The sequence below is a fragment of the Cryptomeria japonica genome, chromosome 3, assembly GCF_030272615.1.
Source record: "Cryptomeria japonica chromosome 3, Sugi_1.0, whole genome shotgun sequence".
NCBI lineage: Eukaryota > Viridiplantae > Streptophyta > Pinopsida > Cupressales > Cupressaceae > Cryptomeria > Cryptomeria japonica.
In genome coordinates, this window is record NC_081407.1 from 999,379,087 (window position 1) to 999,392,675 (window position 13,589).

The window sequence follows — 13,589 nt, forward strand, 5'->3', positions numbered from 1 at the left end:
GATTTACGAGGCACCAACTACGTTAACAAACACTCTTTGCATTTAATGTGGCTATATTTAAACAATAATGAGATCCACAATGTTCCACTCTTATGATTTAAGGGAATGCAAACTTCTAGTTTTTTTACCGAATTCAAGCGGGTCATGTAAACATTTTATGTTCACACTGGCGTTCTTAGTCGCTAGGTCAGTGAAAATTTGCAAAGCTCACTATAATCATTCACATAAGCAATGTAGGAACATGAAAAGGTGAAATTTGTATTAAATGAGAGAATGAGATTTTCACATCAAGAAAGTTAAAGCTTAAAATGTGTACTTTGAGGACAATTGTAATGTGGGCAAGGTCTGAAAAAAGAACAAAATTACATTACTCTCCAGATTGACCAAAGTAGGTCAATGGACTCTGAAAGTACAACCAATAATAAAAAAGAGGTACTAGACTAAAAAGGCCCTTGGTTATAATAAGGAGCTATGCACAAAGTATAAAAGACAGTTAAATAAAACAAGACGGGGTAACATTAAGTGCTCAAACGGAAACACAAACCATAGGAAACAGTACACCTTTTCGCTTTGAAAACCAGCTGATTTTTCAATTACCCATAAGATAGAAACATCATCCTCCATTTCATCGTCTGCGTTGAGAGTCCCGCTTATTACGCCTTCCACTCTTTGTTCCATCCCAGGCACTAGCCCCAAAAAAGAGAACAATCCAAAACAAAGCTACCAAAAAGACACGTGCTGCTTCTTCAATCTGATAAAAAGTACCTAACCAACCTGCCCATAAGGGAAAAAATGGCAGAAAACTCCGAGTTGTCAATCCATTGAAAACACATTAACTTTGTGATGACAAAGACAAATACTGCCTGTTAGACAGTATCTTGCACAATCATTTCTTTAATTAATTCCTACCATATTTGAAAAACAATAGAAAATGCAGATTTTTAAGTGAACATTTAATACAGAAAGGAGAGAAAGGAGAAAAGCATTAGAAGAAGACTTCACAAATCACTTTAACAAGTACCACCTTCTTGGATAGAGAGCTTCATACATCTCTACTAAAGCAGGCAGCCACTACACCATTTAGTAACATCAATCTGGGAAAAAAAATCAGCTAATATTTGAAACAATGTGCAGATGGTTTAGTAAATTTAGCACCCATGGGATCATTTACTTACCTCATTGCTTTGTGAAGCAACTTCACTTTCAAATTCAAATAAGATGTCTAGCCAAGAAATTGTTGTCATTGAAATAAACAAATACACCCTATTTTTTTCTCTTTAAATTTTATTATAAAATAAAAGAAAGTGCATTATAAATTAAACAGATAACTATGACGACAACACAACAGTTTACACTGGCAAGAATTGCTCATGAAGAAAGACGAGTGACCACAGATATGAGAGAAGTGCAGGATGAAATATGGCCCATTTTTAGCCAAATGCATTTACAGGTGATTATAACATTCTTCTTACTTTAATCAGATGAAAGAAAGTTCATTGTAATGCAACCAAGGAAAGTTCTCAAAACAGATTTTGAATATTTTAGAAAACTTATGGATTTAAAACTGTCATTTTTTGCTCCCATGCATCTGCTTAAGGAATTATATATGATGTTAAGAAAGCAATATCAATGAGAAAGCCATAAATGATAAAGGCCAACTGGTCTGATTTTTCAAATCTATTAGAGCAGCCTTTCCTGATTGTAGTTATCAGCAAGTTTAAAGGATCGCATACAGTGGAAACATGTATTGGCAAGTAGAGAAAAGTGAAAACACTTATGATGATATTTTCAAGTCCTTGTCCTTGCATGTAAAATGTCATGGACCAGGAACCTTGAAGACATGATATTAGCACACTCCAAAGCATTGTATCTCAAAAGAGCTTACCAACGGCATATGTATAAGAAGCATTGTACATCACAAGAGCCTACAATAAATTTGTTACATGCATGAAACAAAAAAGTCATTATAAAAATAGAACATATACGGAACAATAACCAGACATCTAAAGCAAAAAACACAAGGTATTTTCTGTTGGACCCAGGTATCACATGTATACCTGGGTCCAACAGAAAATACAAATAAGACAGATAGTTGGAGGGAAGAGTTTTTCAGAGATAGCTTCTTCGATTTAAATAAAGTTTCACGCATCAGAGATAGATATACCCACATCCATACTAGTCACTTATAAAACCCTGCCACTTCTTTAACTAGCTAAACCTTATGTCATTTTAGTAACCACTTTTTGCATCATATAACGTTATGCCATGAATGACGTTATCTTAAAAACTATAACTATTCAGGCTAAAAAGATCACCTTAGCACCTCATAAAATAAGCTCAGTCTGGGTACATGGCATGCTTCTTCCTTCCCTAGACCCAAAGGCTCATTGACCCTGTATAAAACTGAATATGTACTTGGCAATGCCACATTTGTGTCCATTGATGATTATAAACCTTTGCCTATAGAATCGCATTTCATGCTAACAGTGGTCTATGTTATCAAGTTTGTGTGCTTCGACTCTTGCACATAGGGGATGTTTTGACCTTATTCATGCATGGACTACCTCCTAGCACTCATTCATTTGCTACCCTCACCCCTGAATCAGCCTTGTGACCCTTAAACTGCTCTCATTTGATAGAAATGTCAAAATTCTTAATTGTGATTCATCTACATAGAGGCAGTTCCATCATGCAAATTGCTGGTTTCCACTCAATTTCTTAAAAAGTCAAATGATAGGTAATGGAGAGGAAATGAAGGATCTTAAATGTCTCTAGAGAGTCCTTTCACTTGCTTATACATTCAAAAATGCTTCAGCTAGTCAGATATTCTTGAAAGATCTACAAAATATATGCATTAGAGGTCTTGGGAAATCAAACAATTGATTGCAGCAAATGATATTTCAACAATTGTTTTTATATTGACCCAGTTCCACCATTTTTGTATCCATATAGATCTTCAATGCACATTTAGGCTATTCTTTAAGTTAATCTATATTCTTGAGAGCTGAACATCCCTATTTGAAGTTATCGCAGCAATGGACTACCTTTAGCCATTAAAAAATTTCATATTATGTCAAGTTTAAAGCTGACATCTATTGTTTTCACAAGTATGAGTATTGATGAGGTCTTGTCAAGTTTGTGGTCTTAAATGTTCACAGGATCATGAAATGATGCTCTAGAAGCTATCATGGCAAAGGAAATGAAGTCCAAAGGTCATCTGCACTTGATAGAATCAAGTTCAAGGTCAAAATTCCATCAAGAGGAACTTTTGAGAAGGAAGCATCAAAGTCAAAAAAAAATGGCTTAAGTGTGATGATCAAGTTTACACCTTGAGTAGAGAAATTTGCACTAGAAAATAATAATGCCCTAAGTTTAAATATTACTGTCATGATTACGATCAAAGTCATGGTGTGCACCTAACAAAGGACTAAAATCATTTCAAGGTATGGAAAGGGAGACTGAAGTGAATGCCATTCAAAGGACCACATCAGCACAAAAGGGCGCACTTTATCGAAAACAACTTACTTTCAAAAATTAGTTGTTCACAAGCTGCATAAAGGCACATGCATGATGGTCTAGGATAAACCTATAAAAGAAATTTTTGAAACAAAATAATCTATTTTATTGAGCCACGCATCCAATGTTGTGAAATGCGCTTGAGTAACATTCACAAATCTGAGTGCGCGGTATAGGTGCACAAATAACAAAAGGAAAATCTACAAAAAGATGATGAAAAATAAAAATCCTATACAAATGTGTGTTGAGAGATTGAGATGCACCTGTACAAGAAAAAATCAATATCCATTTAGGGTTGCATAAGGCAGGGGTAGGTGTGCACTTCGCAAAGGCAGATGTGTTTTTCAAAAAATTAAAAAATTAGACAATTGTATAGAGGTGTGCACCTAGAACAAAGATACACACCTCAAAAAGGGAAAAAAGATCATTTCTCAAAACAACTTCAAACCCATTGTTAGGTGTGCACCTAGGGGGCAAGGTGTTGATAAGAAGGTGAAGCATAGTGCAATAACAACTTAAGAATGTGTTTGCAAATCTGTAAATAAGATTACCATATCAGATTATGTATGTTGCCAATTCAAATAACATAAAAATCAGCAAACAAATGATAACATCAGATTTACATGAAGAAACCTTTTGAAGAAAAATTCCACATGAGAAAGAGGGCAAGTATATTATTATTCAATGAAGAGATGTAGAATAATATACCATCCTCTGATCAATCCGGTAGCACCCTGTTACCTGCAAGAACTTATCATAAAATTACTATCAAATGGCTCTGATTCATAGAAAATTGTGGGAAGTAAAACCATAGTGGTAGCATGAAACAAGAGGCAAAAACCACTTGCAAAAACCCACCCGATAACGGACAGCCAACAATCATAGAAATAAAATAATAATATTCAAATGGCTCCAACATGGGTGCCTAGCCCATGGCCAATCAACTCTTCAACTTCCCGGATGCTCCGTAACCCCCCAATGACTCTTCTGGTCACACAATAGGACAATAATTTTGGGCGCCCAACTCATGATTACTGATATTCCCATAGTGGACACAAAGAAAGAATCTTATTCCATTTTGCTTTGTAACCATCGCCGACATGTATTCACCTCTTTGAAATGCAATTACAATTTGTCATTGAAACAAATATTAAATATTTTTCTTCACATGTCCCCCTAGAATAGTTTCCAAGGAATGTGGAGACACCTAAGAATTACATAGGAATGCAAGCTTAATGTCACCTATGCTAACACAAGGATGCACCTCATAAAGGAAAACTCAAATTTTAAATGCAAAGATTCAAAACCAATGTACAAATGTGTGTCTTAAGTGCAAGTACGCAACTAATGTCTTAAGTGCAAGTACGCAACTAACCAGAAAAATATTTCATTTCAAACTATGTTCAAGCGCACACCTATAAAAAAGGAAATAATGAGGGTAAGTTCAAGTTTGTTTTATAATGTATTGATGCATGTGTAAAGCTCATGTGCATATTCATAAAGGGATTTAAATATGATAGTGGATTTTTTGGTTTTCCTAGATTCCTTCAAAAGGTTAGCCACGATCAACGCAAAAGTCGTAGAATCATCAAAGCTATCCAAAATTTTGCTTTCAACTACCGCTAAAAATAGCAATGGTCGCCATGCTCTTCAAAGAAAAGATCATATTCTAAGGTTTCCTATTTTTAGTGGGCTCTTTTTTTAGCACAAGAGACCCATGCTATTTTTAGCATTCACTATTTATAACCTCGAACTAGTAATTTTTAGATCATATATCTATAGATCTCTCTAAAGCTTAATTGGATGTTGGAAGATTTTAGTTTTAGTATTAAAGAAAAGAATTTTGTAATAAAAAATGCATTTCATGCAATTAGTTATTCTTAGAGTAGAATTAGTAATTTGCTTTTTATTTATTTTCTGTAGTGTCACAAAATTGTGACCCTTGCGACCACATTAGGGTCTTCACGTTGGCGATTTGAATCCCCAAGCCTGATCGGAGACCCGAGACTTGCTCATCCCCAGAAACTGCACTTTTTCTGCCCTCCGCACTGCCTGAACCTGCTTCCTATCCTGAGACAAGGGCAGGATAGGGGCGTGGCGCCCCTACCCCTGCCCTGTTTCGAGGCCCCCTCTGTCCTATTTTTGCATTGGACTTTGCATAAAGCAGGAAAACTTTCCCTGTGTCGGCCTGTGACGAAAAATCAGTCAATTACACCTAATTGACGAGTATATAAGTCGCATTTGTACTCTCATTTGCATAAGTTGGATAAGCAAAGAGTGGGCATAAGTTCAAGCAATCAAGCATTCAAGCATTCCTTTCCAGCACTGAGCATTCTCAAATCTCCCTTCAAAGCTAGGTGTTGCATTCAAGTCAAGGATTCAACCATTGAAGAGGAGATCTCTTTCAACATTCAATTTCATACAAGCAAATCTACCTACATTCTATTTACAACCTCCCTTAAGGTGAATTACATTTCAGTCTTTCATTTACATTTACTTGCAAGTACTTTCTTTCATCATTTGGTTAATTCCAAAACTGGGGTTTGACCTGAAGGCAAACCCCCAATCCCAACCCCTTTTCCTCTCTTTTTTGTGTGTAGGTTGCAGGTGCGCAACTGTGTTTGCATATTTGGACTCCATTTGCAGAGGCGGAAAAACCCTTTTCGTTTCACGGATTTTTCGAAGGACCGTGTGCACTTTCAGCACGGTCCCGGCAACTTTTCCTCAAATTCGCAGGGCAGCTTCGTCTCGACATATTATAGCCAGATCTAGGTGCACAGATTCATCTTACGCTTCAATTTCAAGTTATAATCAGTTCTTTGCTACTTTTGCGCTTAGTCTCACAACACATAATTCAACCATTTTCCATTCTAAAAGAGGGGTTAGCTTGTCATTTCACACCATTATTTAGTATTCAATCTCTTTCCTAAGGGATTGGATCTAGTGAATTTCCCCCCTCTTTTAATGTCATGTGGATAAAATGTTTGAAGGGAAATCCACAATGAAACTTTCATCTCTCCTCGGAGGGAAGAAAAGCTTTCCTCTTGATCTCTCCATCATTCACTTTTTCCCACATCACATTTTGGTGAACCCAACATGTTACATGCTTTATTCTGAAAATCATTGCATATTTTTCATTTACAAGTTTAATTTTTCTACAAAGTTAGTGGTTAATTCATTCAAAACCCTAGTTTTTAAAATTGAAATTGAACTTGTGTTATGTAAAAATTGCTTGCTATTGTCTTAGATCTGAAAATTGCTTTGTTTGTCAAATTCAATTTCTTCACTGTCCAAATCAATTTGCAAATCAAATTCACAAAATTAAGAGGTTAATTGTCAAAATCCTAATTTTCAAAAATCATCTTGAAATTATGCAAAAATTGAATTTCCATTTAATTTTCAGATTTGTGACTGTTTTCAGACTTATCTTCTGTCCTAAAAATTCAAATTTTCAATTTCCCTCCATTTTCAAAATTCAAAATTTCAATAAGTGGTTAGATCCTAAAACCCTGATTTTTAAATTTAATTGGATTTTGTAAAAATTTCAATCCATTTCAATCAATTTCAGGTTTCTAAACATTTTTCAAGGTGTCACTATCCATTAGGTTTGACCCTTTCAAAATTGCAATTCAATTCCTGTTTTTTCTCCAAACCCTAATAAGGTCCTATTTTCACCTTCAAACCTTCATTTCGCCTATCTAGAAATCGTAAAATCCACCAATTTTTGGGGGTTAGCTTTAAAATCATTGTAACTTTCATCCCTGAAAAATTTCAAAAAAAGTTGGTCAAACCATGTGCACTTTCAATACGGTCTCTGGCTTTTTTCCAGAAATTTCGGGAGACTATTATGACCGTATTTAATAGCTTAAATCCAGAAAATTGGCCAATTTTATCGATTTTTTATTCCTCTAAAATCAAAAATACCTTCAAAATTCAACATTTCAAATTTCAAGAAAAAATTTAAAATTAAGTGGTTAATTATAATCTGCCCTAATTTTAAAAATTCTGATTTTGTCAATTTTAAAATTAAGTGGTATCCCATTGACCCTAATTTTAAATTCCACTTTTCTTTCATTTATCATAAAATTATTTTTGGAAATTGTGACATTTTCTTCTTTCAACAAAGTTCAAATTGTTTAATCATTATTTTCCCAAATTTTGCATTATTCAATTTTTGTGCACTTTGTTCCTATAATTCAAAATTCAAATTTTCAAATTTTCTTTCTAGTACATGAGTTTCACCACTATTAGTCCTACCTACACTATCCCCGTTAGACGAAGCATTAGAATTAAGGCTTCCCAAGGTTTAATTACTAAAAAGATGGAGCCTAATTTGGGTGACTTCTTTAATGAGGATAATGTTAATTCTTCCCATCCTAATCATGTCCCTATCTATCCAATTGATGAATCCCATGATGAACACGAAGAAGCTTTGACTAGAGTTTCCTTAGATCAACTTTCAAAATTGGACAATCAATTTGATAACTTTCAACAATGGATGTCGCAAGAGTACCCTAATAGTGAAGCTCTTCCATTAATTGAAGGCCTTAAATGCATGATTCAAAGTGATAAGGATGAAATTGATATATTGCGTAGCAATGCTCATATTGTTGATTCCAATGTCATGCCTATAAAGAGTTGTGCTGAGAACTTAGGTTATTCACAACCTTCGAATCAAATCAATCATTTTATTCCTTTGACTACTCCAATGGCTAGTATTCCTACTTTTACCTCAAACATCATGGCTACATCAACTCAAAATGTCATTTCTACAACCAGTAGTCATGGGGGCAATACCTCTTCTTCATTTAATCCTCCATCTTTACCTGTGTCTTCCATAAGTATTCCTATTATCCCTCAACCAGTCAATGTGACACAAGGGAGCAATTCATTCAACAATTTTATTCCTCCTTTAAGTGTCCCATTTCCTACTCAATCATCACCTATGCCTACTTATCATAATGTCCCGCCACCTTATTCTCAATCCATGCCTTCCTTCAATAACATCACACCACCTTCTCAATCAACCATGTCTAACATTAATTCTTCTACTGAAGCGATCATTAACAATCTTGCTCAAAGCGTGTCTTCCTTACAACAACAAATTGCTTCCACAAGTCAATCCAGGTTTAGTGTGCCCACATTTGATGTTGCAAGCCCACTTTCCCTTGATATTGTTAAAGTCGTGCCACCTAAGCATGTTGAGCTCCCTCAATTGGAACTCTATAATGGAAAAGGTGACCCTCTTACGCATGTCAAAACTTTTCAAACCTTGTGTACTGATTTTGCTTATGATCAAAGATTGCTTGCAAAACTGTTTACAAGAACACTAAGAGATAAGGCTTTACACCGGTATTGCTTTTTGCCTTCTTATTCTATTACTTCTTTTCAACAATTAGCAAATGCTTTCATTCAACAATTTCAAAACAACATTGGTCCGACAATTACTTTGACTGATTTAATGCAATGTAAACAAGGTGTTAAAGAAAAAGTGACTGATTTCCTTAGTAAATATTGTTGAAAATAATAGCTAGCTCGGATACCTGACTATTGCACTTTAATGTTGTCAAAGATAAATGTATTATCTCTCATGTAATTCAAATTATTTTTGGGTTGGACCCAATCATGTAATGGGGAGACAAATAAATGTATTCTTGGGCTAGACCCAAACATGTAACATGGAGGCAAGCAAATGTAATTTTGGGCTGGACTCAAACATGTAATGTGGAGGCAAGTAAATGTAACTTGTAAAATAACAATGCAATTTAAATAAATAAATAAGCAAGCCAACTTGGGCTATTGGCGCCAAAGGTTGGATATAAAACCAACAGAAAATGAAGTCATTATCATCTTCTTCATCACATGTAATCTGCTCTCCAATATTGGCGATCTCTCTCTCTCTCTCTCTCTCTCTCTCTCTCTCTCTCTCTCTCTCTTGTGCGAACTTGTTTCTCATCTATTGTGTGAAGTTATTAAGGCTGGCTATTAGGTGATGCTATCAAGATCATCTTGCGAAGTTAATGAAGACTCACCTTGTACGAATTTGATGTTAATCTTCCTTAGTCATCTGCTGCTGATCAGGGCTGCAATCTTCATTGTTATATAAAGAGAAATTCAGATCTGCTAACCTGCTGATTGGACAACAATCTGAGATAAGTTCACTTGTCTTGTAATTGCCTACATTTGAGATAATACATATTGTACTTTGTGGCTGGGTTTTTCACCTCCAAGAAGGAGGTTTTCCTAGGGTATTGGTGTGTCTTGTCTTGTGTTTTCATTGTTGTTACTATTCTATTATAACCTGATTATTTAAAATTAACATCTGATTGCTTAAAACTAATATGGTATCAGAGCTTTAGGTTCATTCTAAATAATCAGATTATTAGTTGTCCTTCACTTTCAACTTGCTGTTTTAGTTTTGCAAGATGGTTACAAGTCTGAAAGTAGAGGACAAACTTGAAGGTGCCCTCAATTTTACATCATGGAAGGTTCGTGTCCTCCTTGCTCTTGAAGAATTAGAGCTGTTACAGTTTGTGGAAGACAAGGATATGACTAAACCTTCAGATTCAGAAGAACTAAAGCAATTCAAGAATAATGCTCTAAAGGCAAAGAAGTTCCTTATTGATTCCATTAAGAATCATCTTGTTCCAGTTATCTCCAAACTGAAGACAACCCGAGAGATGTTTAAACATCTAGAAGGGATATATGAGATCAACAACATCAGCCAGACACTTACATTGAGGCAGCAACTTCTTCAAGTCAAAATGAGCAAAGGAGATTCAGTCATGTCCTCCTTCATGAAAATTTCAAAATGTAAGGACCAACTCGGTGCCATTGGAAGCGAAGTTGTGAACAAAGATATTGTCATGATTGCTTTGGATGGTCTTCATGACTCTTGGAATACATTCATTCAAAGCATAAGTGGAAGAGCTGAATTCCCTTCCTTCGATCGCCTCTGGTCATATTGCATTCAAGAGGAGTCACGCCTTGCTGCCATAGGAATGCATAAAGGCACTCCTAGAGGAGACCAACATGTGCTTGCATCTCAACATGTTAAAAGAAAGGGAGGCCATTGGAAGAAGAACAACTTCAAAAGAGATAGAGACTTCAGACCTCCTGCTTATGATTCAAGGAAGAAGCCAAGGGATCTTAAACATGTTCGTTGCTTCAGATGCGACAAGTTTGGACATTATGCTAAAGAATTTCAGAATCTGCCCATGCAAGGAGAGGCCAACCTCAATGAAGTTGCAAACTCAGAGGATAATGAAGACTACCTCTTCATTTCTGCCTTGTCCAGCAATGTGCCAACCGATAGTAACACTTGGTTAATAGACAGTGGCGTATCTAGACACATCACAGGATATCAAGAGCATCTTTCAGAATTGATGGAGAAATTGTCCAACCTTCATGTGGTAATTGGTGATGATGCTAGGTATTCAGTAAGAGATTTTGATAGCAATTCTTTAAATTTAGAATCTGACATGTCCTTGCATCTTAGTGATATTTTATTTGTTCCTGGAATTAAGAGGAATTTAATTTCTATTTCTGCTCTGGAAAATAAAGGTTATCAAATAGCATTTTCTAAGGGTAAAGTACTTGCATGGCCTAAAAAATCCAGTATTAAATCTGCTCGTTTTATTGGAAATAGATATGATAGTTTGTATAAGCTTTCAACTAACCCCATTCAAGCACTCATTCATGAAGCTCCTGAATCTAGTGAGCTATGGCATAGAAGGCTTGGCCATCTTAACTATCAAGCACTTCCTTCACTTGAAAAGATGGTTAAAGGTATACCTAAACTTAATCAAATTCATGATGATACTTGAAAAGGTTGCAAAGGTTGTGCATTAGGTAAGAACACTAAAAGTCCATTTCATAAAAGTGAAAGTACAGCTAGGAAAAAATTAGCACTTGTTCGTTCTAAGCTGTGGACACATGTCTGTTTCTTCACCTAGCGGATTCCTATACTATGTTACATTTATAGATGATTTTTCTAGAAAGACTTGGATTTACTTTCTAAAATCTAAAGAATCTGATGAAGTATTAAGTAGGTTTAAAGAATTTAAAGATCTAGCTGAAAATATGTCTGGTAAAAGGATTAAAGTGTTAAGATCTGACAATGGAGGTGAATACACCTCAAGTGGCTTCAATGGTTTTTGTGTAGAAACAGGAATTAAGAGGGAGTTTTGCGTTCCCTACAATCCACAACAAAATAGTGTAGATGAATGAAAGAATACAGCCATTGTTGAAGCAGCCAAAGCTATGATTCACTATCAAGACCTGCAGACCTTCTTATGGGCTGAAGCATCCAAGACCGCAGTGTACATTAAGAATAGATGCCCTCACCATGTCCTAAAGAACATAACTCCCCAGGAAGCTTTCACTGGAGTCAAACCAGATATCAGCCACCTAAGAATTTTTGGAAGTCCTATCTATGTTCATGTACCAAAGGAAAAGAGGACTAAGTTAGAGCCTTCCGGGAAAAAGGGTATCCTTGTTGGATATAGTGAATCTTCCAAGGCATTTCGCATCGACATTCCCGGTCAAAGGTATATTGAGGTAAGTAGGGATGTCACCTTTGAAGAAAATATTACTTTCAAGAAATCTAAAGGTTCTCTTATTGATAATGGCAAAAACGTTAATGAAGATCAAAATATGGATATTGATACTAACCCTGAGATTCAGAGCGAGTCTATTGAGCCTCCCGAACCTATTGAGCATGACGATTCTCCTGAGCCTATGGTTCCAACTGATGGACCTAGAGATATTGCAGTTAGCAAGAAAAGACTACTTTGGGTTAGAAGCACAATTCAAGATGCAAAAAAGTTTGCAGCTCCTAGTGGCACTTTCAAAGAAAATAAGAGACCTCAGAAGCTCTCCAACTATGTTGCAATGATGTGCAACATTATTGAGGCTGAACCATCCAGCATAGAAGAAGCTATGAACTAGCAAGCATGGAAGTTAGCTATGCACGAAGAGTCTCAATCCATCATCAAGAATGATGTCTGGGATATTGTGCCTATACCTAAAGGTAAGTCTGTTGTTTCTTCCAAATGGTTGTTTAAAATTAAACATGTTGTTGATGGTAGTATAGAGAAATATAAAGTTAGATTTGTAGCTTGTGGTTTTTCTCAAAAGGAAGGCATAGATTATGAAGAAACATTTATTCTTGTTGCTAGATATACTTCCATTAGAACTATTATAGCTATTGTTGCAGCCAAAGGTTGGAAGTTACATCAAATGGATGTAAAGGCTGCTTTCCTTAATGGTGTTATCGAGAAAGAAGTCTATATTGAACAACCTGAAGGTTGTGAGATTCATAATAGAGAAACTCATGTGTGTAGACTGAAGAAAGCTCTCTACGGCCTCAAGCAAGCTCCTAGAGCTTGGTATGAAAGAATTGATAAGTACTTAGTTAGTTTAGGGTTTTATAAGAATGATGTTGATCCTCACATTTACTTTAAAGTACTTAATAGTGAAATTGTAATTCTGGTTTTATATGTGGATGATTTATTTTTAACTGGTGAAGATAGTCTCATCATTAGGTGTAAGAAAGAATTAGCTACTGAATTTGAAATGAAGGATCTAGGTCTAATGCATTACTTTCTAGGGTTAGAAGTGTGGCAAAGACCTAATGAAATTATTCAAGTCAAGGAAAATATACTATTGATATATTGAAAAGATTTGGTATGATGGATTGTAAACCTATGTCTACTCCTATAGAAACTAACGTGAAGAAGTTGAGTATTTTTGCAGCTAACTCTGACTTTGCAGATCCTTCAGAGTACAGACAATTGATTGGATCCTTGATGTATCTAGTCAACACTAGACCAGAGATTTGCTATGCAGTGAGTGCACTTAGCCAATTCATGAACCAGCCAAAGCATGTTCACTTGGTGGCAGCCAAGCACATCCTAAGATACTTGCATGGAACAATTGGCTATGGGCTGAAGTATCCAATCAAAACAGCAATCAATTTGGAAGGCTTCTCTGATTTTGATTGGGTTGGAAGTGTTACTGACAGGAAAAGCACTTCAGGAATCTGTTTCACCTTGGGTTCCGCTATGATCTCT

At 35.7% G+C, this 13,589-nt stretch overlaps 1 protein-coding gene across 1 annotated transcript in view; it reads right to left on the reverse strand.

Moving 5' to 3' along the window:
• Nucleotides 1-236: 236 nt before the first annotated feature.
• The window catches only part of LOC131077761 (uncharacterized), a 29,480-nt gene continuing 16,127 nt past the window's right edge, over nucleotides 237-13,589 (reverse strand). The window contains exon 2 of the mRNA XM_058015310.2: nucleotides 237-774. Coding sequence (XP_057871293.2) covers nucleotides 626-774 — 149 coding nt within the window. The 3' untranslated portion in view covers nucleotides 237-625. The remainder of the gene's footprint in view (nucleotides 775-13,589) is intronic.